This window comes from Panthera uncia, assembly GCF_023721935.1.
Source record: "Panthera uncia isolate 11264 chromosome E2 unlocalized genomic scaffold, Puncia_PCG_1.0 HiC_scaffold_20, whole genome shotgun sequence".
Lineage (NCBI taxonomy): Eukaryota > Metazoa > Chordata > Mammalia > Carnivora > Felidae > Panthera > Panthera uncia.
The window spans coordinates 19,413,326-19,438,015 of record NW_026057589.1 but is presented as its reverse complement, the minus strand read 5'-3'; the positions used below and the strand labels follow the sequence as shown (position 1 = coordinate 19,438,015).

Below are 24,690 nucleotides of genomic sequence, written 5' to 3'. Positions count from 1 at the left end.
TCTCTGGGCACAGGACGGGGTGGGAGGGGGGCTCCCTTTTGTCGGCACTCTCCTCCACCCTCTGCTCTCAGGCTCCTGCCCCATCCATTCCCCTAAAGCCACCCCAGCAAAGCTCTCCAAGCCCGTGTTCTCATGGGCGCAGCACATCCTGCTTAGAACTTGCTGTCCTCACACCCTCGTCCCTGCCATGTGCCCCTCCCCGTGCCATTGTCCCCCTGGAGGCCGCACTGTCCAATCCGTCTCCACGTGCACAAGGATGAGTGCCTGCCTCCCCCCACACCAGCCAACTCTCTCCCGTCGCACCAAATTCTGACCCTTTCTTGCACTGACAAAGGGGGAGCCTTGAGAGAAAATTACATGCAGGCAAAAACTGGGGCCACTCAGCTTCGGGCATCGCACGCTAAGTGCAGGAGGGCAGTTGCTGAAGGTAACCTCCATCTGCCCCAAGAGGGGGAGTGGTGTCCATTTTGCAAAGAAACCGAAGTATACAGAGGTTGAGTGGCCTGCACGGCGGGGCGGTGACAAGACCAAATGCTTATGCACCGGGCCTCACCGCGTCCCTTCTCTGTCATCTTTTTTAAAGGGCCCCAGAGTTCACCTCCCCAGTCCCTCTGAACCACAGCATGGACCGCCTGTTCCTCACCCTGTACCTCCCCCCATCCTTCCTCTGCCACTCCATGAGATCTCTCCTTCCACACTCCACCTCAAGCATGCCTGCTCCGGGAAGTCTTCCTGGATAACTCCAGCCAGGATGAGGACAGGGATGGTGCCATTCACCAGCAGTGCCCACCCCTGTCCCCACAGACACATGTGTGGGTAGCAAGTATTCAGGTGACCAGGGGTGATGTGGTGAGAGGCTGAAAAGCACCTGGTGTAACAGCAGGAACTGGAACCAGACACTGGTTCACAAGTTGGCCCTCCGTTGACTGGCCATGGCCACTGAGCACATTGTATAGTCTCTCTGTGCCTCAGTTTCCACAACAATAAAAGGAGGCTAACCAGAGGAATCCCCTTCTAGAGTACTGAGACCTAAGCAAAGAACCCTTTGCACCCCACCAGGGGTGTGGGAAACAACCAGTGCGACCAGAGTGCCCCCCAGCCCCGCCTCCCCAGTGACCACAGAATCGCATCAGACAAGGGTGGGTGAGGCATGCCACGCCTGTCTCGAATTACAGAAACTGCCTCACAAAGCACAGAGCGATGACAAGCCATGGGTGTCACTTTTTCCCAACCTCAGCAGAAAATGATGTCCCTTCAAGACGAAAGACCCATTGCTGCATCAAAATTGTGTAACAATTACTCTCCAGACCTGTAGGCTGCACCCACTGGGCTCTCCAAGAACCTGAAGGCACAGCTTCCCTAGTCCGTGCCCGGTCTTTTGCCATCCACCGTGAAATCGCAGAGCCCTGAGCAGGGTGTCAGGGACAGACATGACCGTAGGGCTGGGGCGAGGAGCCCCCGACAGTGAGCTGAGCAGCTGGGGAGAAGGGAGGGCTGCAGTGGTTTCTGCTGACTGCTGTTTTCTTAACCTTCCCACATAATAATGAGAATTAGCAGACGTAAAATCCAATTAAGGAGGAATGTAGATCAAATGCAGAGAACAGGAGCCTTGAAGAGCCAGGCTTGATTTCAGAAACCTTCATGTGAGGACAGAGAGCCTTCGAGTAACTCTGCATTTTTCTCCACTAAAAGCAGGGGAGAGGGCCAGGATCCGTGCCGTAGGTGACTCGGGGGCCTGAGGTCTGCAGGGCACAGCTGCTCACCGTCTCCCGCTAGTGTTTTCTCCACTCCTGGCCAGGCTCGGGGTGGGAAGGAACCCAAATACTAGAAGATGCTCAGGACACCAACATCACATACTAACGGTGCCATACGATCACGATGACCACCATTTACCCAGGATGGGGGACAGCTGTACAAGATCAGAAGAACTCATCTTCCAAATGAACCCCAGGATCATGATGCCCCCCTGTGCCACATCAGAGGCACCGGAGGGCAGAAGGGACGCCCCCCAGCAACAAAAGCAGGAGCAGCCGTGTTGGCCACAAGCTCGGGGCTCATCCCAAGTGCCTGGTGATGGGGTGACAAGCCTCTAGTCCCTGACTAGACTCGAGCACAAGGAAAGACCGGGCCACTAGGGGGGTGACGCTCCCAGTACATGGGAGAAGGAGACTCATCAACTGTAACCAGGCATCACAGGGACCCACAGAGTCCTGGCAAAGCTTAGAAATCGGTCCTTTGGGTCAGTATCTGCCTTAGAAACAACTGGGCACGTGGGAAACCCTACAATTTCTTCCCAGGTCTGTGGCCACAAGAAAGAATGGATGGTACTTGGTCCATCCTCCAAGATACAGCAAGTGTCCCATGTCTTCGTGGTAGGACAGAGTGATGCTGAAGGACTGTTCCCTGAGCTCTGCAGTATGTCAACCCCGGGACCCACTGCTCTTCATGCATCATCTCATTTCATCCCTCCCTCATCTTGTGACTTAGGGACTGGGCTCATCTGACAGATAAGAAAACTAAAGCCTAGAGAAATGTGGGTGCAGCCCTGCCTAATTCTCAACCTCCTGTTCTCACTCAGAACATGGCCCTTCTCAAAACACCTCCAGCCTAACAAGAGGGCTCCAGTTATGATAAACGCTGAAAGGTCCACTTCCATCTGGAGCCCAGGTTCCTCCACAAGAACACAAACTTGCAGAGGGACAGAAGGGGGTCGTGTTGAGCACAAGGGGCCACTATGGGTCCAGGGGCCTGAGCTCAGGAAATGCCTCCTATGAAAACAAACTTGCAGAGGAACAGAAGGGGGTCTTGTTGAGCACAAGGGGCCACTATGGGTCCAGGGGCCTGAGCTCAGGAAATGCCTCCTATGGGGGAGGATCCAGGCTGTGCCGAACAGTATTGACAAACAAGAGAACATTCAAAATGAGGAACACCATACTTTCTCATTCAGATAGGGCCAGCCAGGCCCCAAATATCGAGTTACAGCTCCACACACACCCAGCCTGCTGAGGGTTCGAACTAGACCCAGCTTGCCCGGAGACCACCAATGGCCCTTTCCCCTCCATGATGGTGGGCACTCCTATGGCCCAAACCCCCACCCCGGCCGCAAGTTTTCCCTTCAAAAGGAAGACCCGACCCCGCCTCCGCAGAGGGAGCCCAGATGAGCCAAGCACCTACCTTGGTGTCCATCTTCCAGGTGATCTCCCGGATGCTCTGAAACCACTCAAAGAGCTCCTCGACCCTGTCTGTGGCAAACTCCACCGGAGGGTCGCCTTGCTTCTTGGGCTCCAGGATGAACACGAACGCCTTCTGGTTTTTCCCCTGCGGGGCTTTCACTTTGGGAGAGAATAACGAAGTCTTGAGCAGCCTCCCTGAAGGCCAGACGGCACGTGGCCCAAGCCGCCTCTCTCACGAGCCCAGCCAAAGCGCCACTGCCCCAGCCGTGGTCAGCGTGGACCGGGGCATCTGCCTTAGGGCGGGCGGGGTCTGGCCTCTCTACCTACATCACGGCCTGGGATACACAGCAGGCCGAGCAGCGTTCTCCCAGGAGTTCTGTCTGCACCCTGAGCCCCCGTACCTGCAAATGTGACCTGACTTGGAAATAAAGGATCTTCGCAGATGTACTTAAGGATCCTGAGAGGAAACCACTCTGGAGTTAGGATTTCTAAATACAACAACTAACGTCCTTACCAGAGGTAGGAGAGGGAAAATTGAGACACAGACACAGGAAAGACGGCCCCTGAAGACAGAGGCAGACATTGGAATGGTGCAGCCACAAGCCAAGGGGTGCCAAAGATCTCCAGGAGCCACCAGAAGCTAGCAGACAGGCATGCGATAGACGCTCTCTGCAGAGAAAGTATTTTCTAGAAAGAAAATTAAAGCCATGAGAGGAGAAATTATCTGCTCAGCAACCCCACTGGCTGAGATGTCTGAGGTCTTCTGTGCCAGGTAACATCCTAAAGCACATAACATGTGCCGTCTCTTAATCCTCATCCCACCCTTTTGGGGGTATCACTCTTCTATGTATGTGGCAGGAGAGGACAGAGAGGCATTGATGGGGAAGTAATGCACAGAGGGGCACAGAGCTGGTGATGGCAGAGCTGAGGCTCAAAGCAGACCCGGCTCCAAGCTCCCTCTGGGTAAACCCGGGGCCGTCCCCCTGTGCTCTGCAAACGTAAGGCAGATGGCCTAACGGCAGTGTAGGTGAGGGCCCTGCCCCGCCTCATCTCTTAGCTGGCCGCAGGACCTCAGCCGGGTCCCACGGTCAGTGACGGGCGTGGGCTCCTCCTCTGGGAGTAGGAACACAGACTCCGTGTCCTGTGCCCAGCTAACGACTGGATGGACTGCAGCCGCCTCCCCGCCTGGGGCTCTTCCGAGGCGGGGCCGTGGGGGACTCGGGTGGCGATCCACGCTAAGACCGTGTGTGCACGTACCGACGTTATAGGTGTTGAGATCCAGTATTCCCCTGCAAAGAGACCCTAAGGGATTGTCTTCAATAATCTGTGAGGAAACAAGACATAACTCAAGTTAGTCTTAACGGGAATAATAAAAAGACAACCAGTTTCCAAAGCGCACCGTTTAGCAGAGACACCGCCTGCAGAACTGTTTAAAATGCATTTTCATTACAGGATCCACCCGTGGGGAGAGCGCTAAATAATGAAGCATGCTGCTGACGGGGACCCAGCCGTGAGCGGGTGCCAGCAGGTCCGCCGGTTCATTTTCCAATCTGTAAAAACAAGCCGTCTGAATTCCGGAACGGGTCTGGAAGCATCGCGCTGGGTCTGGTTCCAAGACAACGTCCTAGACGCCCGTTCAGACGTGGCTGTGAAAGGGGACCGTCCAGCCTCCCGGAGCCCAGCTCGAGAGCCCTCTGTGGCTTCTCAGGTCCTCGGGGAGCAATGGCCGCACTCTGAGATCTGTCTGAAGGGCTGTCCAGGCCCCGGCCAGCCTTCCAGCTCCCCCTCCCACCACACCTTCGCTGGATCCCGGGGTCCACATGCGACAGAGAACGTCTGGGTCTCAGGACAGCTAGCAGACCTGCATCTGCCCCCTGCTTGTAAGGCCCGCCCCCACCCCACCAGGCCAAGGCCGACTGGGGGGTAAGGGCCACACGGGACAGACGCGGTGAGGGGTCACGTCCCTGCCACAGGCCCGGCGTGCCGGACACAGCCACGTTCCCACCACCACACCTTCCGTGAGGCTGTGCCTCCTGCCCGGTTTCCCTTCTGCCGGTCCTGCTCCTGATCTCCAACTGGACCTCTAACACTCAAACGCACATTACTCTGTGCAGCCCTCCCAGATTGCCCCAACTCCCTGAGGAAGTTCCTTGGGCTTGGAAAGGCCTTAAGGTGCTCATTACGACAAGTCCGTCCTCGGCCCAGTGTTGTCACCTGACGGCGGATGTTCTTTAGGCCTTCGGGGCAAGAGGAGGCTGGGGGACAGACACCAGGTTGGCAGTGTCACCACGAGGGCCTCAATTCACTGCCACTCAAGCCCACCTGCTTACTCACACCAAGCACGTCCCGAATGTCTGGCGGCCAAACTAAATGTGTTTCATTTGCAAGCTGCTTTAAGCAAAGGACAAATTCCCCGTTTGGCCATTTTCACTCCGGAGGGACCTGTCCTGCATATGCAAAGCCTTCCAGCCCGGCACAACCTGATTAAAACATGACAGGCTTGTCACAGTGACTTTCACCCCCAACAACTCAGGGGACAATCCCGACTTCCCTGTCACCCCGTCGTCCCTGTTCCGGTGCTCCACCGGGACCACACAGCAGCATGTGTGACGGGAACCCACGGAGACGGCTCCCCAGATTGCTGAGAAGCTGGGTCCGCAGGGGTCCCTGTGTGACAGTCCAGACTCACCTGCTTTTCCAGTTCTTCCACATCGACTGTTGAAATGTCCTCAACGTAGTTGGATGGAAAGTATTGCTGGATCCTGGTCCCATAGTCTCCTTTCCACCTGGAGAAAAACAGGGCATCAGAGGGCCTTCGTGGGGCAGAGTTAATCACTGGTGGTCAGATCCCAGCTGCCGGCTGGGGAGAGGCAGCAGGTGGCCAAGTGACCAGAGGCCGTGGTCATTATCTGTGACAACACAGCATTTCAAAGGGGTCATCGGCTTTTTTTAAATCAGCAGTAAGTGAGCACAGGGTCAGCGCCCTCCCTACAACAGAATTCTAACGTTTGGTCAAAGACACCAGAAGTTTCAGTGCTTTACGTGGACGTCAGAGGCCATCTGGGACAAAAGCTCAAGTCTAGAGCGTTCCCAACCCCACTTCAGGGAGGGCTGTGAACTTAGGGATAAGGACGGGGTAAGGAAGGTTCTGGAGCCCTACAGGCTGGCATCACATTCCGGCTCCACCGCCAACTACATAGGTGCTCTGTGCCCCAGACTCTCCATCTGTAAAATGGGGATAATCCAAGGCCTCCCTCAGAGCATTTTTTTTTTTATGTTTACTTTTGAGAGACAGAGAGAGAGAACATGAGCAGGGGAGGGGCAGAGAGGGAGGGAGACACAGAATCCGAAGCAGGCTCCAGGCTCCGAGCTGTCAGCACAGAGCCCGACGCGGGGCTCGAACTCACAGACAGTGAGATCGTGACCTGAGCCGAAGTCGGGCACTCAATCAACTGAGCCACACAGGCGCCCCTCATATATGTTTTTTAAAGGTTTATTTATTTTTGAGAGAGAGAGAGGGGAGGGGGAGACACAGAACCCGAAGCAGCTCCAGGCTCCGAGCTGTCAGCACAGAGCCCGACGTGGGGCTCCAACTCACAAACCTTGAGATGGTGACCTGAGCCGAAGTCGGGCGCTTAACCCACTGAGCCACCCAGCTGCCCCCTCCCCTCAGAGGATTTTATTGGAACCACAGGGCTAAGCACATACTCAGCAGTTTTAACAGCATCCAGTATACAGTAAGTGCTCAAATAACGTTCTTGTTACTCAGCTAAAATACCGCCCCCCCCCAACCTTCTTGCCTCCTCTGACGGCACTGATAACAAGGAACATAACCGATCTCTGCATGCGTCTCAACTCCTCCAAACTGTGGTCACCTCCAAGATTCTCCCCCGAAGCAGTGCCTAGGCACGCAGGGCTACTCCCTCCAAGTGTCCTCCTGTAGGCACACTCTGCAGCCAGGAGGCTCTTTCCAGAACCCATCTCTGACCTCACCACACCCACAGCTGCCAAAGTCTTCCGAATCAAGCCCAGACTCTTTCACCTGACCGCAGGCACTCTCGGACCTTGACTCCTGTCTGTGACTCAAACTTGACCCTCATCCCAGACCACCTGTCACCTCCACCCTTCTGTCCCTGCCATGCCGCCTAGCTTCCATGCCTCAGTCCACGCCCTTCGTATCCAGCTTGTGCCTACTAACCGTTTAAGACTCAGCTCAGGAACGCCTCTTCCAGGGAGCCTTCCCTGACTGCCACCTAGGCTGAGTGTTCTGCCTCTGTGCTCCATGGCATCTGTCCCCACAGCTGTGGAGGCAGTGTGCACCTTTCATATAACTTCTGTCTCTGTCTTCCCCACTATGTGAGACCTTTCTCCATCTTAGTAAATGTGGACCTGAATCCAAGCAGAGGGAGGACCGATCGTCCCATGGCCTGGCAGAAATACAGGTTTGCCACACACCCACCTCACCTCCATTTCTCCAGACCCGTTTCAGGCAAACACTGGCTGTATTCAGGGTGACTGAAAATACTGTTTGCCCCAAACTAGGCAGGCCATACCTGTGGTCGAGGTACAATTGTTTAAAAAAAAAAAGCTTTCTAAAAAATTATTTATTTTAAGAGAGAGACCATCCCAAGCAGGCTCCACACTTCCAGCACAGAGCCCAACATGGGGCTCGATGTTGCAAACCGTGAGATCATGACCTGAGCTGAAATCAAGAGTGGGATGCTTAATCAGCTGAGCCAGCCAGGCACCCCCCAGGGGTCATTATTAACAATCCCACTCCCTTCATTCTCAAAGGCATCCCAGTTTGGACAAAACCCCCACCATTTTGGAACTAGGCTGGGAGGATGCATGGGAGAGTGGCACAGTGACAACACCCCACTAGGTGGTGCCATTGCCACCAGACAAAGTTGACCCACGGCCCCTCACCAATGCCACTTACACCAGCACCTCAGTTCACCTCAGGAGCCCTGGAAATGATAAGCACCCCACCTCGGACGTGTGCAAAGGCAGGAGGGCTGTGCCATGCGTGGAAAAGTGTGTGATTTAAAGAGGTCACCTGGGGTCTACCTGCTACTTGGTCCAAGTCACCCACACAAATGGAACGGGAACCTCAACAGAGGCAGGGTGCAGAAAGGGGCATCGTGGACGCAGGGGAGACCCGGGTTCTGGCTGTGCCCCTCAGGGAGAGGCGGGTACACAACATGGCTGGCAAGCTGCGGCTGGGAGCCTCACAGAGGAGCTCCAGGGTCTCCGTGGGGAGGCCACACGGGAGAGCTGAGCCCCAACCCCAGCTTCAGCAGATCACTCTGTTGTTAACCTTTTTTTGACGCTGGGGATCCAGGGAAGATTTGGATTAGAAAGAGGGCATCTCGAGGCTCCTGGGTGGCTCAGTCGGTTAAGCATCAGACTTTGGCTCAGGTCATGAGCATGTGATTTGTGAATTTGAGCCCCGTGTCGGGCGGGTTCTGTTCTGACAGCTCAGAGCCTGGAGCCTGTTTCAGATTCTGTGTCTCCCTCTCTCTCTCAAAAATAAAAAAAATTAAAAGGAGGGCATTCTCAAAAAGCAAAACAAAACAACAACATGAAAACAACTTTGAAAACCCCTGAACTTAGTACCTGAGTCAAGTCAGGAGTAGGGGCTCTGGAATCAGAAGGCCTGGCTTCAGATCTCAGCCTGCTGTGCGGCCCTGGACAAGTTACTGTACTTATCTGTGCCTCACAGTTTCCTCACGTGTACGATGCAGGGGTAACACCAGAACCTCTCAGGGCCACTGTGTGGGTTTATAGGAGTTATTTCAGATGAAGCGCTTACGATGGTTCCTGACATAAAGAGGCACTCCTATCAAGCTGCTGTTCAGATTTCTCCATCAGGTCCAGCTATCTTGCGGGACAAAAGGATGCTGCGCTTGTGAATTGAGTCCCTGGGGGTGCTCGTGGTTACAGACAAGTTCTTACCGCTTAAAGGGAAAAATAGTCCTGCAAAAACACCGGTCCAGGGACTCATGGATGGGCAGCACAACTTTTTTCGATTTTTGCCCCAGGTGAAAAGAGAGAAAAGGTCATTGAGCCCCAGCATACCCAGGTATCTGTGACCTAAAAACGTCCCTGCTTCAGTCGGGGGTAGGGCCGCTGCACAGGACTAAGCATCAGCGGAAGAATCTGAACTTAGAAGAATACATAGGCTCGTGTCGTGGGAAGGACCTGCGCTATTTAATAGCTGTACAACCTTGGAAAGCCTCATTTGCCATCTCTGTAAAGTGGGGAGACCCACAGTCAACTCTGAGGGTTGTAATGAGAATCTGGTGAGACCATGTATGAAAGCAGGTGACACAGAGGAAGGGCTCGGTAAGTGGCCGCTGCTGTTATAACTAAAATAATATTTAATATGATGGGAAATATGGTGGTTTATCTGCTTTTCTGAATACAGCATGTATCAAACCACCTTCCCAGGGAGGGTACAAGAGTCAAAGCCAGCCCGGAACAGCAGAGAAAGGGCGTCAGAGCTCAGCCGGGACCCGAGTCTCACTGGCAAGAAGGGACAAGTCAAGTTCATCCAGCAAGCAGCCCAGCCCCCCTCAGTCTTACCAGCCCCAGGGCTCCTTGGAGACGTTGTGAATGAGGGCCCCACGGCAGAAGCTCAGCTCATCGTTTCGCTTGGCTTTGTAGTCATACAGAGCTTTGACGGTCCTCTGAGGCTTTGAGGGAAAACAAGAAGGAGAAGGTCAGGCTGGACGACACAAGCAGAGAGAGGGGTCTGCGTTGGTTCTGCTCTTTAGGGAACAGGGAGCTTCAGTCCAAGGTTACAGCACCATCTGCTGGCAAAGAGCTAGTAATGCATTGCCAAGGAGCTCCCAAAGTCACCAGGGAGTGTGGATGAGGACCGGCCCCCCAAGGTCAACCAGCGGCTAAGTGGCTGAGCTCAGAAATAAATCAGCTGTGACCATAGTTCATGCTGGTCTTCTGTAAGAAGCAATGTGGGTTCTAGGCGGACGTAAGGACACATTTTCCCCCATCAACCTCCCAGGCCACTGCCAGGCTCCAAGGCTGTAAGGTGCAGCCAGTGGCAAAGGGAGGTGCCATAGAGTGGCTTCCACGAGGAGCCAGTCTCCAGACTGACAGAGGGCAGGAGGAGGCCTCATGGCAGGCCCCCCACAAACGAGAGAAATAAGCTGTCCATCAGGTGACCAGGTTGGCAGACGGCACAACAAAATGACTAAGAGCAAATGCCCCTGAGCCAGACCACCCGGGGCCACGTTCCAGCTCTGTACCTTGCTAGCTATGCTGAGGGCACAGAAACTGTACCCGATGCATGGGATTAATGGGCTGTCAAGTGCTTAGAACAAGGCTTGATATGTGACCATCCAGCCAGACGCGTCCCCTATTACGACTGATATAGTCTTTCCAGTTCCAAGAACTCCTCCCAAGGAAACGATGCAAAGAGATGCCCAAAGCCTCACAGGTGACGTTCCTTTTAGTGTTAACTAGAAGGACAAACACTAGAGATGATGTACACGGCCACTGAGGGGGCATAGCTAAACCGGCACAGCCACCCAGAACATTCTGCAGCATTAAAAACCCATTCTTTTTTTTTTTTAAGTCAAAACCGCAAGCCATGTATTTTACCTCAATTACCTGGCCTACCAGTTTGAGCCAGAATAGTCACGAGGCAAATCAGCAAAGGAGAAATCCACACAGGACGAGCAGCAAGTGAACAGAGCCGAATAGAAATGGCAAGTGTGGGTGGTGGGGACTGTAAAATACATCTCCATGCAGGCAGAGACCCAGGAATGCAGACAGCGACCGGGTTAGGAGGGTGAGACCAGGGCTAATTATTTTCCTCATCTTCAGAGTGGGTTTTTTTTTTAATTGTTCAACCGTTTTCCATCATAATAACAGCGGTAATTTTCTTTTGAGGCGCTCGCCATAGTCTGGCAGTCAGCGATCAAGTGCAGCCACAGTCGTGTTTTACTTGCCTCACTTATAGGATGATTTTCTCTGCAACTTGGGTTAAAATTTAAAAATGGGGCAAATTCACATCAAGCACCTGGATGATTGGTGTGCCTTGAGAAATCAGAAAAGCTGGCCTGCTCTCTGGAAAGGCAGCCATCAAGCGCCAACGGGCACAGCTGCCTTCGAGATGGGGTGTGAGTTCCTCAGTTTACCACAGTCCCCACCATCCCCTGACACCTGGCTGACACAAGGTCATGTCATTCTTATTACCAAAGCCTTCTTCCCGATAAAAGTCCTCTAATAATTTCACACACAGCCCATGTGTCCACATCCTTCCAAGCCTTCATTTCTTGCTGAAAAGGATTTGCATTGGCCAAGGATTATAAATTAAAAAAAAAAAAAGAAAGAAAAGAAGTTCGTCTCTGGATTTCTACAGAGCCCATCCTTAGGGCCCTTTCCTTAGCAAGACATGAACTGCGTGCCATATCCACCCCTGCCCCGAAAGAAAATTCGCCATCATTCTTCCTCTGCGGCTCAAACTCTATGTGAGATGGAACCAGAACGAGGAGGGGCTGAGGGCCAAGAGTAAAAACCCGCCCCCCCCTCCCCCCTACACCGAGTGAAATCACACAGCAGCCAGGGTGGGAACAGGAGATAACGTGCACGCTGCAAAGGGGTCGGTGAACCAAACGGAATTCATAAACACCACGGGCTCAGTCAGTGAGCAAGCAACATTTGAAAGATTTTTAATTAGAAGCTGTTTGGCCCAAAGGTGGTTCATCAAACCTCATAATTTTAGCAAGGCGCGGTTGCGTTTGGGTAGAATTCTATTAACCTCTTCCCGGAAACTAGATTTCACGTTGTCAATCATCATTTCTTCTCAAAAAAAAAGGGGTGGGGAGGGGAAGCCAAGTTTGCCCAAATGTTCCCTTGCCCTGTTGTAGCTGGGAGGGGACCCCATGCCATGCCAGGGACCCGGTAATGGTGTGAATTACAAGGCTGGCTCCATACCATGGACGGGTTGATTTCACTGGGGTCCACATACATCCTGCTGACGTCATAGAGGGAGTTGATATCTCGTTCCTGGAAAAGAACAGAGCAGAACAAATGGAAGCATCCAAGGTCCTGGGGCAGCCCGACACAGAACACGGGTTCCAGGCAGCTCTCTGGCACAAGGGTTGAAACCTCACAGTTAACTCCTGCCTCCTGGCAGAGATGGTGAGAAGCCCGAACTTGGAAACTTGCCCCCCGCATGAGAGAGGGCCCTAGGCCGGCCTACCGTGTGCCAGGCCCTACACTCCTTTGTGAAAACACAAACCCTGGGACCCGGAGGCGTGCTGCCACTACCTCACGGCCCACAAGAGCCTGGCGTCCACGTCTCCCTGACCCACGTTCTGAGTCGGCAGCTGTAGACCGGCCCCTGTGGAACCATTTAGATGATGGAAACTGGCAAATGCCATGAACCCCGACAGGTCACATTCACCAGCACACCCTGGAGACCCTGCCTGCCCTCTGATGTCGGTCACTGTCCCTCAGGGTCACCCCAGGGCTTGTGCCGTGGCTGCTCCCTCGACCTGGAACTGGCTTCCTCCGTAGCTCCCCATGGCCCAATCACTCCCTGTCAGGGTTGGGCTCCTGTTTTAAGCCTCTCAAGGAGACCTTTTCTGAGCTCTCCGGCTCAACCCAAAGCAGCACCCAACCTCACTGTATCTGCCTCACTGCAATCCACGCTGCCGGGGACATTTTCTTCACGTGCCTGCAGGCCTGTCCTGAACCTAAATCTCCCGAGGCAGACTTTTGTTCCCCACACTCCCAGTAGCTTGGACCAGTCCTGGCTCGTGGTGGCTGTATCCTAAATCTCTCCTCAATACATTACTGAATCCACGTGACAAGAACAGAGACATGGTCTTCTGATCAGGTCCGTTCTCCACTCAGAACAAAAGCCGGTGTCTCACAGGGGCCAACCCAGCCCCACACCATGCAGTCCCCCATAAGCCCCATCCTTCCTTAATTCTCGTCCCACTCTGGCTCACTCACTTCCGGCCACACTGGCTGCTTCTCTGTGCCTCCAGTCACGCCCTCACCTCAGGACCTTTGCACTCGCACAGGTCCTTCCCATAGCGGCACGGCTCACTCCTTCACCAACTCTGGCATCTGCTCAAATGACTCCTTCTCAATGACCTCTTTCCAGAGCACCCTCTTCGCACCGCAGCGCCTTCCCCGTCACTCTGTATCCACTTCTCCACCTGCCCAGTTTTTCTCTACAGCACTGGCGGCCACCTGATACGTGATGTGTCTTCTTCGTCTCCCTTATTATCTGGTTCCCGCCCCACTAGACCGTACGCAGCATGAGGGCAGGGTCTCTGTCCCCAGGACCTAGGGCGGTTCCTAGACACGTGAGAAGCGCTCGACAAGGGTCTGCTGAATAGACACGGCGCCACATCACGGGGGAGTTGGGCGCCTACCATATTGTAGCGCTCCAGCAGCTCAGGCGTCACGGGATAGCGCAGCCGCATCTTCCGGTACAGCGCGTGCTTCTCGTAGTAACTGACCAGCTCGACGAGGCTCTCGAAGTAGGCAGAGGTCCCCAGCACAAAGTGCCGGCCGTCCCGATGGATGCGGCAATGCTTTACTTTGCCCCTGGCCCTGGAGAGGGAAGATGGCAGGGAGCTGAGGCGCCGAAATCCACAACACCAGACAATTGTTACGCGGCCCTGCTAACCAGCAACAACCTGCCTGTCCATCCTCAGGGAACCAGAGAAATAAACGGGGTGCGGCAGTCCTGTGAAGCACACGGATCTTTTCAAAAGAGAAACACAAGAAGAACCTGTGCCTCACAAGAAATACTGCTAGTTCCTCTCGTCTGCCCCCTCCTCCCCAATTACAGGACTTGACTTTGGGAAGGTCCTGGTGTCTAGAGCAGGGTTAGCAAACAATGGCCCCAAGGCCAAATCTGGCCCACATACCACACCCACCTGCCCCACTGCTGCCCTCACTTTTGTAAATAAAGTTTTATTGAAACACGGCCCCCCGTTCATCCGTTTACATACGGCCTGGGGCTGTTTTCACTCTACAGTGGCCGAGCTGACAGGAGCTGGGGTAGCGACCACGCGGCTCACAGGGCCTAAAATCCTCTCGTCCTTTACAGGAAATGTTTGCTGATCTCTACTCTAGAACTCTGGGATTTGAGGCCCAAATCCTTCAACCTTATCTTCAGTGCTCCAACTACTGGAACGATGAGGTGTTTTGTTTTGTTTTGTTTTTCCCCAAAAGGAAAACAAGTCTTTTATCGCCTCACCCAGTTGAAACATGAGGTCAGAAAAATCCAAAATGGACAACAATCTTCGGTCTTACCAGCTTTTATCAGCAAGAACAGAAGCCTTTAGGAAAATAAGTTCTGATCTCAACTTTACAGCCCAAAGCATCTTGTCAAAACGTTCTAAAGGCATTAACTACTATGGGCGAGCTACTTATCTTTTAAGATTTTGCACCTTATGTTTTCATTGTTTTAAAAAAACACATCCTGTGAAGCCACTAATTCAGTAAGTCTTGTAAAAAAAAAAAAATGCTCTAAGACTTCTGCCTCAGTGGCAGAATAGTTGCAGGAGTATTTTATTAAAAAGTTGCAAGATGAAGCTATACTATGATCCTATCTGTATTTTTTAAAAATGGAAGGGAATACGATGTATTTTCCATAGGTACGTGTCCATGGAGGAAATTTTTTTTTGAAGTCCACACATAATAACAGTTAAGAAAGTGTGTTTTCTTACAGGACAAGGACCCAGATGAGAAGGACCACAGGGGGTTTAGCCTTCACTGCAATATCTTAATTTTTTATTATTTTTTTTAATATTTATTTTTGAGAAAGAGTGCAAGTAGGGGAGGGGCAGAGCGAGAGAGGGACACAGAATCTGAAGCACGCTTCAGGCTCTGAGCTGTCAGCATAGGGCCCGATGTGGGGCTTGAACTTGTGAACTGCATGAGCATGACCTGAGCTGAAGTCAGACACTCAACCAACTGAGCCACCCAGACACCCCTTAATTTTTTTTAGAGAATGTATTTATATAGCAGCGCCTGGGTGGCTCAGTTGGTTGAGCATCTGACTTCAGTTCACGTCATGATCTCACAGTGCGTGAGTTCGAGCCCTGCAACAGGCTCTGTGCTGACAGCTCAGAGCCTGCTTCCGATTCTGTCTCCCTCTCTCTCTGCCCCTCCCCCACTTGTTCGTTTTCTATCTCAAAAATAAAATGAAAACATAAATAAATAAATAAATAAGAATATATTTATTTAATAAAAAATTTTAAACTTTTGGGGTTGCCTGGGAGGGTCAGTCAATTAAGCGTCTGACTTTGGCTCAGGTCATGATCTCACGGTACGTGGGTTCGAGCCCCATGTTGGGCTTTAGGCTGACAGCTCAGAGCCTGGAGCCTGCCTCAGATTCTATGTCCCTCTCTTGCTCTGCCCCTCCCCTGCTTGTGCTCTTTCTCAAAAATAAGCATTAAGAACAAATTTTTTTTTAACTTTTTACAAAAGCCCCCTAGGGCAGGAAGGCTCCAGGATGCTGAGGTGAAGAGTATGGGTCAGGTTCTGGTTCCTTCCTCAGGTAACCTGTCTGAACCTCAGTTTCGTCCTCCACGGTGCTGGGGGACCCACGGTTCCTGTGTCACGGCGCGTGTCAGGACCACGTCTGACAGATAACCCAGGTGAGCCCTTTGCAATGTGCCCAGCGCTCCGAGGGTACTCAATGAGTGAACGGTTAGGAAAATATAACCAAAGTCAAGTCAAAATGAGCTTCTCCAGCAAGAGAAGAATCAAAAAGGGAGACAGGAACAGGGCTGAGTGTGAACGGCACTTTCCAGTCACCTGGTTGCTACAAACCAGGGGTCACCGTGGCCTGAGGTCTTAGCTCCGCCAAGAGGCCCCTGCTCCCATGTCCCACAGAGGTGCACCTGCCCCGATCACACCTAGAGCGCATCTCTCTGTGAGGACGCGCGTCCTCTCCTGTAGAGATCTAGCCCCAAGTTCAGCCTGGGTTCTCAGAGCTCAGACCAGCACCAGACCCAGGAGAGGCATTCTGCAGATATTGGGCAGAGGGGAGAGGGAAGGAAATTTACTCCAGCCCTCTGTTCTCCCTCTGCATGGAGCACATCCCCCTTTGGTCCCCCAAGAGCTCCTGCTTGCCCTGGGCCACCTGCCTGACCACCGTCTGTGGCACTCACCACACAGTACGACAGCAACGCGTTTCTGTGCCCGATTCTCCTGCTGCAGGCGACACTTGCCAGTGAGGGACAGTGACACCCACCCCACAGCCTGATCAGAGTGAGTTTCGAAGAGTCTGGCGGTGGGGGGAGGTCATTTTTGACTACTGCAGTGACGGAGCGTCCCCCACAGGCACGCGGTGGGTGGAGACCAGGGACGTTCACCATTCCAGCATGATGGAAACCGCCTTCCCTTCCTCTCCTCTTTGAGACACAAAGCCCTCATCACCGGCTCACTCAGCCAGCACGCACTGACCACGGCTACTGGCAAGGCAATGCTAAATAAGAGGGAATCGCTCAAAACAAAGAAACGCTTGTGACCGACAGGAGGTCGCTCATTCGCCGCAGACCGCTGGGCTCATGAGAGCAAGGACCGCGCGGTTTTTATCACTTCTGTATTCTTGCAGCCCCGCACACAGCCTGGCACATAGTAGGTGCTCACAGAACCTGTGCTAATCCCTAAAAGTTCCAAACTCCAGCTTTCAGGGTACCGCCCTGGTACCACCAGCCCACCTTCATCCAATGAAGTGACTCCAACCGCCCCCCACCCCCCGGGCCAGCTTGAAGGTGCCCAATCAGAGAACCATGATGCCCAGCTCAAGCAGGGGCCAGGGGGACTTTATACATCACAGGACTCGTCTTTTCTGCTGGACACCGTCCAGGCAACCAACGTGAAGCCAAGAGATAGCATCCCAAGAACTGCAGGGGAGACGTGGACCCAGGCCTGTTGGAAGCCAGCTTCGCCTCTCGAGCATCTCCACTAGTCGCCAATTAACCCCACTTTTTGTGTTGGCACAAAGCATAGGAGAGTCACTCTGGCCAGAGCAGACTCTGGTAGATTCTTGGCACGCGGTGGATCCTCGGCAAATGGCCACGATAATGACCCCCACTGCCACCGCCATCCGCTCACCCAAGAAGGCATCAGTGACAGGGGAGAAGGAGGCAGCTCCAAATGCCCAGGGGGCAGCCTGGCAGGGCAACCGCGGCACAGGGGCCAGGGCAACAGGAATGGAAGGAACAGGAGCAGCCTGGCCACACCAGGGCCCCTCCGTGCAGCTAGCTGGTAACCAGCATCGTCCCGTGGCAACAGCTACCACTGCCTCCCGCTTTTCACACGAAGGAACCTAAATCTTCAAGTGAAATTTCTCAGTGTTTCACGTAACCGTGTAGGCTGAGAAAAACATCCATAGGCCCAGTTTGGGCCACGAGCCTCTTGCTTCAGACCTCACAGCGAAAACAGCAGGCTGTGGACATGGAGGGGCCCAAGTCTGAAATTCTGCCTCGGCCCAGGACTAGGCTGTGTGGCTCTAGACCGGCTGCTCAACCTCTCTGGGCCTCCCATTTTCTTATGTGAAGTCAGGGACCTACCCCTCATGGGCTACAGCGAAAGACTCAATCAGAGGAAGTGTTCATGGCAGCCCAGCGTCTGGAACGTTAGTTAGGCCCTACGCTGAGAATACACCGTGGTAGGGGAGATGGAGGGACAGTATGAAATGGGTCTGAAACCCTCCCAACGCTGTCACTGGTGGAAATTGGAGGAATCCGGCGTCTTGGGGTGGAATTCAAGCCGACAACCACCGTCCTATGGACGCTTGGTCCCTAAGGCCTTTCCACCGGCAGCGCTGGGTGGCGAGTGCAGATGGGAGGAAATCCTGTCTACACCGTCACCGATCTGGGCCTGCCAGGGCTGTCTGGGTTCAGATCCCAGCTCCACCGCCCTTCCTGCCTGCACGTTTCTGCAAGTTACTTATTCACCTCTCTGTGCCTCAGCGTCCTCCTGTGAAAAATAACGACCCAAGTCCTCAAACTGCCAGAACATGAAGTGAGTTAATGTAACACGTGCTACTCTCAAGAACACAGACCTGTGCCAGCACGCTGCGTGCTCCCGTGAGCACAGGCCGCTTTTGCTATCACTGCTGTCCTCCCCGCTGACCCTCTGGGAGCGGACGCGGAGGTAAACCGCCAGCCGCAGCACCCCCTTCGCTCTCCGCTCCTGTCCTTCCCAGAAGGCTGCAGCCCGCCCACTCACCTGAAGGTGATGGCGTAGGAGTCGGTACCTTCCCGCCTCCGGATCAGGAAGGCCCCGTCCCGGGGAACTCTCATCAGCATGTCCTCTGCTTCCCCGCGGCTCAGGCCATCATAGTACCACCTGTGGCACAGGAAGGGACCAAGTGAGAGGGCCACGCACAGCGGAGGACGCAATGAGCCGTGAGGAGGCCTGGGATACGGCCCCAGAAAACACGGCGGAAATTACACAGTGGGCCTCCCCACCCCAACACATCACTCAAAACAGCAATTTTTTCAAAGACCACCAACATGTAGCTTGGGTAAAACACTCATAACGGAGGTCTGCTTGGAGCATGAGAGAATAAATGAACTGTACCCCCTCGCCCCCCACCCCCCATCGGCCTGACTCAGTGCCAGCATCAGTCACAGCAGAGAATCTCAGAAAATTGGAGGCAGAGAACACAGGGAATTGAGTTTTCAAAAGGTCTGTCTGGTTGGTTGGTCTTTGGATGCTTTTAAAGATAAGAAAAAGCCAATTTGAATAGGCAATCTATATGAATATAGACCAAAGAAAGCAAGCGGCTGTAAGTTACAAGGCTTCTCAGAAACATACATTTTAGCAGCCTTCTGCTTAAAAATATTTTTCTGGTTTTCAAAATTGGTTAGCCCTTCAGAAGGCATAACTCCTATTCATTTTACTAGATTAAAAAAAAAAATGAAGGGAAAATCTTTACAATTACTTTTTTCTTGTTCACTTTCACAATGAACGGGAATGAGCTTTGACAAGCAAAAAGATTATCACCGGGCCGAAATTCACCTCTGAAAATCCAAGTCCAAGAGCTCAGGACTGTGAAGATAGTGGTATGGAGGCAGGGAAAGAGGCAGAGGGACGGAGAGAACAGGGCAAAAGTAAGGTGGAGTAGGGGTCTGCAACTGTGGCCATCCCGGGGAGATCCCGGGCACCCTGGTGAGGGGCCTCGTGGGAATTTGGGCCCCGGCACACCCACAAGCCTGGCTAATCTGATGCGCGAACATAACCCGCAAGGGTGTCTGCACCCACTAAACCTGTGGGTGGACGCCTGAGCTCTGCTGTCCCGACAGCATTGAGCACACATACGGCTTTGACTCGTGGGGGTTGGGGTTGGGCACGGGGTCGGTGAGCCGGAGCTCGAACTCGGCACAGCGCAGGTGCGTCTCACGGTAGTGCTGGATGAGGTCATAGATGCTGGTGAACATGATGTTGTCAGTCAGGAAGTACTTCATGGTCCCGCCCTCCATGACGGAGCGGATCCGGCAGTGCTGGACCCGGCCGGACCGCCTGCAAGGAGAAGGACAACTTCAGGGCCGAGGCCAGACCGACTGGCCGTTCCGGCACCCTGGGCGGCAACGAACACGGGGGGGGGGGGGGGGGGGGTGCGGGGGGGTAGGGCCAGAACTGCGGCCAGGGACACTGAGGGGTAGACCCTACATGTGGCCACTCAGTCTCCCTGTGCTCTTAGGACATGCTTGGGCTTTAGCACAGACTGGTCTTTTAGCCTGGATTCCAGAACATTCTACCTACTTCCTCTAACACTTTTACCTATAAGACTCCCACTCTGGAGCCAGATGGCCTACGTATAAACCCTGATGCTGCCACTTATGTGCTAAGTGACCTTGAACAAGAGCCTTGTCCTCTCTGGGACTCCACATTCTCCTCCTTATATGCTCAGTCCTCACTGAGCCATCCCGAGGACTGAACAAGCTCACGCACAAAATGTGCCTGGAAGGCCGCCTGGCGTGCAGGTGTTAGCTATCACTATTGTCAGTACATTGTAATCATCTGTACCCTTTGGGTCTCCGTTTACACAGTCCTTCTTTCAGGAAGTCTTCCCTGATTGCTCCCATGCCCAACATTACATCAGGTCCCTCTTGTACAGACTCTGGTAACATCTTGCCTTTTTCTCATTGCAGTTATCACAGTTATAGACCATCGATTCCTTTTTCATTGTGCATCTCCCCAACCAGACTCTAATCTCCATCAGGACAGGGACCCCCCCACCCTGCCGTCTATCTGATGGCTGCACCTAGCATGAAGCAAGACTCCAGTGAATGAGTTAATGAATGAATGTAGTGAGTGAGTGAATGAGAAAGCTCATGATGGCACCATAAACCGCCTTTCAGGTCTCTATTTTAGGGACAAGGCAACAGAGACTCCAGGAGGCTGAGTGATGTGCCTAAAGCCACCTGCTTTAGGACCGGGACTGGGGTGGGTGGGGGTGGCGTGAGTGAGACCACATCATCTTAAGTGTCTTAAAATGTTGACGATATTTTGTTCATTGCGGATTTTTCATTACTTCAGATTTTTTAAAAATATTGCATTGAAATACTACTAATCTTTTTTAAAAGATTTTATTCTTAAATCATCTCTATGCCCGATGTGGGGCTCGAACTCACAACCCTGGGATCAAGAGTCACATTCTCCACTGACTGAGCCAACCGGGTGCCCCGAAATACCACTAATCTTGATTGCTAAGTTTTTTGGGCCTCACCTGCCTTGGCCCACCCCTGCCCTGCACAGCTCCCTAAGAGACGTCTGGGCTTCCAGGCCCTGCCTGAGCTCGCACAGCTCCCCACATGGCCCCCCGTCTGGCCAGCTGCAAGGGGAAGGCGGTATGCCCCTACCAGAAGGACAGGGTGTAGTCGTTGGGGAAGGTCTTGCTCTCCCGCACCAAGAAGGTCCCATCTTTGCCCCCCGTCTCGGCACAGTATTCCTGAAGCAGCTTCTCGGCATTTGTTCTCTTCTCCACCTTCTTGTGGAACCACTCCTCCCCAAAATGCAGCTCCGTGGGGGGTATATCCTGGGCCACAAAGGGAGGAGGAGTTTCTGAAAATCTGGACCCGAAAGACCCCCGGCATGGCCAGACTGGTCCCTCTGCACATGCTGACTCAGGGGACTGGTAAGCAGACAGGCTGGCATCAGCTTGCCCACCGCCCAAGAGGTCTGGGGAAATGACTCTCATTGCCTTCCCTCTCTTGTCACCACTGGTGGTGGCTGCCTGGAGTCCTGAGACATGGGCTAAGGGGACCCCAGTACAGGTTTCAACTCTATTGCACAAGAAATCTGAAAGCCATAATGCCCTGGGAGCTGCATCCTGGGAGTACCAAGGATGGCCAGCAGCCCAAGGACAGAGGGCAGGGAAGCTAGGAACCAGGCTGGGGGTGGGGCTGGACAGAACATCCCAATATCCTCCTGCCAAGAACACAGGCCAATCAGGCCCTTCTGAGAGCAGGAAAAACCCTTGAACCTCATTGGTTGAGAGCCTGGGCCAGCCACCCAATCAGAGAAGAGCCAGGCAGCCTTGGTACCCAAAGAGGAAGCCGGTTAGGCTGAGGATGTCCAGGCCTGTGGGCCAGGGGAGAAGACCAGTTAGGGGGTCTCCCCTACCTGGGGCAGCTCCTCCTCTGCAGTCTGCTCAATGTCATCGCTGAACGACAGCTTGGCATCAGCGATGGCACAGTAGTGCCGGGTCCATTTCTAGAAGGGAAAACCAGCATTAGCTCTCACCCTCATTCTTGGCCCCATCCACTCTGGGGCCCAGAGCCCCTGCCCTGGGATGCGCCGTTCCCACTTTCATAGACGTTTGTGGTGGTTTCATGGAATTCGATCCCCTTTGAGACATTTCTTTTAAAACATCTATTGATTTTGGGGTTCCTTTGGCATTTTCAGGACTTTTTTATTCAGTGCGTCTAAGGGTAAGTACAACTTGGCATCAGATTTCTAGTTCGTATTTAATTTGAAGACTATTACGAATGATGGGATTGTTTTTTGGGTCTTATGACTGTTTTTTTCCATTACACCCACTTTTTACGACTTTCAGGATTTCTTAGCCAGTTTGTCTAGAGGCTCTTCCACATCTGTGACTTAATTATTTATTTATTTATTTATTTTTATTTAAAAAAAAAAATTTTTTTTTAACGTTTATTTATTTTTGAGACAGAGAGAGACAAAGCATGAACAGGGGAGGGGCAGAGAGAGAGGGAGACACAGAATCAGAAGCAGGCTCCAGGCTCTGAGCCATCAGCCCAGAGCCCGACGCGGGGCTCGAACTCACGGACTGCGAGATGGTGACCTGAGCCGAAGTCGGACGCTTAACCGACTGAGCCACCCAGGCGCCCCTTAATTCTTTATTTTAACGTTAACAATTTTTAATATTTCTAGGATGTGAGAAGAGACATATCAAAACATACTCAAGTGGATTCGCATGTTAGGTTATGGGATGTGGGAAGTGGCCTTACACTCAAAATGCATTACTCTCACCAAAATAAGGTTTCCAGTGGGAGTGTCCCAGACGGAAGGATACTAAGGAGTTAGGACAAGTAAATGCACTGTTGCATCCTGAACTGAACCCTGGACCACAGAAAGGATGTCAGTGGACAAACTGGTAAAACTGGAACAAGGTCCATGAATTAATTATTATCGTACCAATGTCCATTTCCTGCTTCCAATAATTACCCTCTAAGTTATGGAGAATGTTAGTATTTGGGGAAGCTAAGTGAAGAGTATGTAAAACATCCTTGTGTATGTGTGTGTGTAAATACCCAATACGTTAGGTGGAATATAAAATTATTTTGAAGTAAACCATTAAAAAAAATAGGTCAAAATGCAAAGAAGACAGGAAGACTCTCAGAGTTCTCTAGTAGACCTCAGATGCACTCAAGGCTCTGAGAAGGAGTGCAAGGACACCCACCTGGTCAATGGAATCCCACATGTACAGTTCACCCTGTTGCTTGTGCTCATCTTTCTTATCTTCCACGTTGACATCCACATCGCCTCGGGGGCCCAGCTTCTTATGCTGAGGGGAAAAAATACACATAGCCTCTCTGCCTCGAGACCCAGGTTTGGAATCTCCGAGCCAATAAGCGTTCATTCACATCAGCCAGCCAGGAAGCATCTATCTGCAGCATGCGCCTCAGGGCCTTTGCACTGCCTGGTCTCTCTGCCTGGCTCGTCTCTCACTTTAGCTCTGTGCTCAGTGTCACCTCCTCAGGTGCGCTTTCCTGGACCGTGTGGTCTACACAGAGCCCCCGCTCTCCTTCCCACCCCTGTCACCATCTGACCACTGGGAATTATTTTCCATACTCTTGGCCCTTTGTGTATCTTTATGCCTATGTTTGTCTTCTGTCTTTCCTGCTAAAATACAAGTCCCATGAGGGCGGGACTTGGTTTTGAATCTCCTGTGGTAGCTCAGCAGGTAGTAAGTGCTGGATAAACATTCAGTAGATCAGTGATACCACGTGCACCCCCCACGTTCTCCGGCACACAGAGGGAAGGCAGCAACAGCCAGTCCAGGGCCCGGGCTGTGCAGGGCAGAGGACTGCATGCTGGAGATGCAGATTTAAGACCTAAGTGCACACAGCACTCCTGCTGCTTTATCAGCTGTGTGACCCTGGGCAGGTGGCTGCACTTCTCTGAGCCAGTGCTCTCTGAAGACAGTGACTACAACCAGCTTCATCCAGGTAAGTACTGATGCCCACCCAGGCAGGTACTTGGAAATCCCAGATTCTGGAGGAAGCTCAGAGCTGGGCATCATACAGGGGCTTGAATTCAGAGCCTTACTAGCTGCGTGACCTCGGCTGTGTGACAACCTGTCTCGATCTCAGTAATGTCCCCTGTGAAATGGGGATAATGACAGCCCCTGCTGGGTCCTGTAAGCCAGTGGGTGCGAAAGATACTTCTAAAAAGGTGCAACTTTTCAAAGTACCATAATCTCAGCTAAGCCACCTTTTCAACCTCAGTGTCCCCATGTGGAAAGTGACCCTGGGGCCTGGGATCGCAGGGCTGTAGGAGACTGAAGAGTATTTCATGCCATGCCTCGCCCAGTGAGTGACATACCAGGAACGCCTCACAAATGCTATTCCTCCCTCTTTCCTGAAACAAAGGAGTGAGCCACCCAGTGCCACGGGTAGGCAATGTGTGCTCTGAAAGGGGCCTTCACGGCTCCACATCAGAAAACAAGAGCCAGGAAATCCCTGGGGACACACAGAGAGTGGTCCCAAGAAAGCGAAGCTATATAGAAATGCAGATTTGCAGATGGGAGGCCTGAGAAGCCGTGGACGCTTCCCAGCTGAGCTCCCTTGGCCTCTAGTCCTGCCTTCCCTATGCTGGAAGCTTCCTTAAGTATCTCAGTGAAAAGTGCCCCAGGTCTTAGCCAGATCCTCTCAGATGCTGCTGCTTTTACACCGAGGGCACGGACATCCCTTCCTCTGCACGAACCTCGGCGAAAGCCCCCTCGCACTGTTTGGTACCCCTCTGTTAACGCTTC

At 52.9% G+C, this 24,690-nt stretch overlaps 1 protein-coding gene across 4 annotated transcripts in view; it reads right to left on the bottom strand.

Annotated features, from left to right (window-relative positions):
• PLCG2 (phospholipase C gamma 2) overlaps positions 1-24,690 on the bottom strand; it is a 160,971-nt gene that overhangs the window by 38,210 nt on the left and 98,071 nt on the right. For all 4 annotated transcript variants that reach the window (XM_049622502.1, XM_049622504.1, XM_049622503.1 and 1 more), the window contains exons 15-25: positions 23,116-23,220; positions 21,813-21,902; positions 21,050-21,225; positions 19,506-19,706; positions 18,411-18,530; positions 13,589-13,769; positions 12,135-12,206; positions 9,759-9,868; positions 5,863-5,959; positions 4,431-4,497; positions 3,175-3,332 (exon numbers count right to left, since the gene is read on the bottom strand). In XM_049622502.1, coding sequence (XP_049478459.1) covers positions 3,175-3,332; positions 4,431-4,497; positions 5,863-5,959; positions 9,759-9,868; positions 12,135-12,206; positions 13,589-13,769; positions 18,411-18,530; positions 19,506-19,706; positions 21,050-21,225; positions 21,813-21,902; positions 23,116-23,220 — 1,377 coding nt within the window. The remainder of the gene's footprint in view (positions 1-3,174; positions 3,333-4,430; positions 4,498-5,862; positions 5,960-9,758; positions 9,869-12,134; positions 12,207-13,588; positions 13,770-18,410; positions 18,531-19,505; positions 19,707-21,049; positions 21,226-21,812; positions 21,903-23,115; positions 23,221-24,690) is intronic.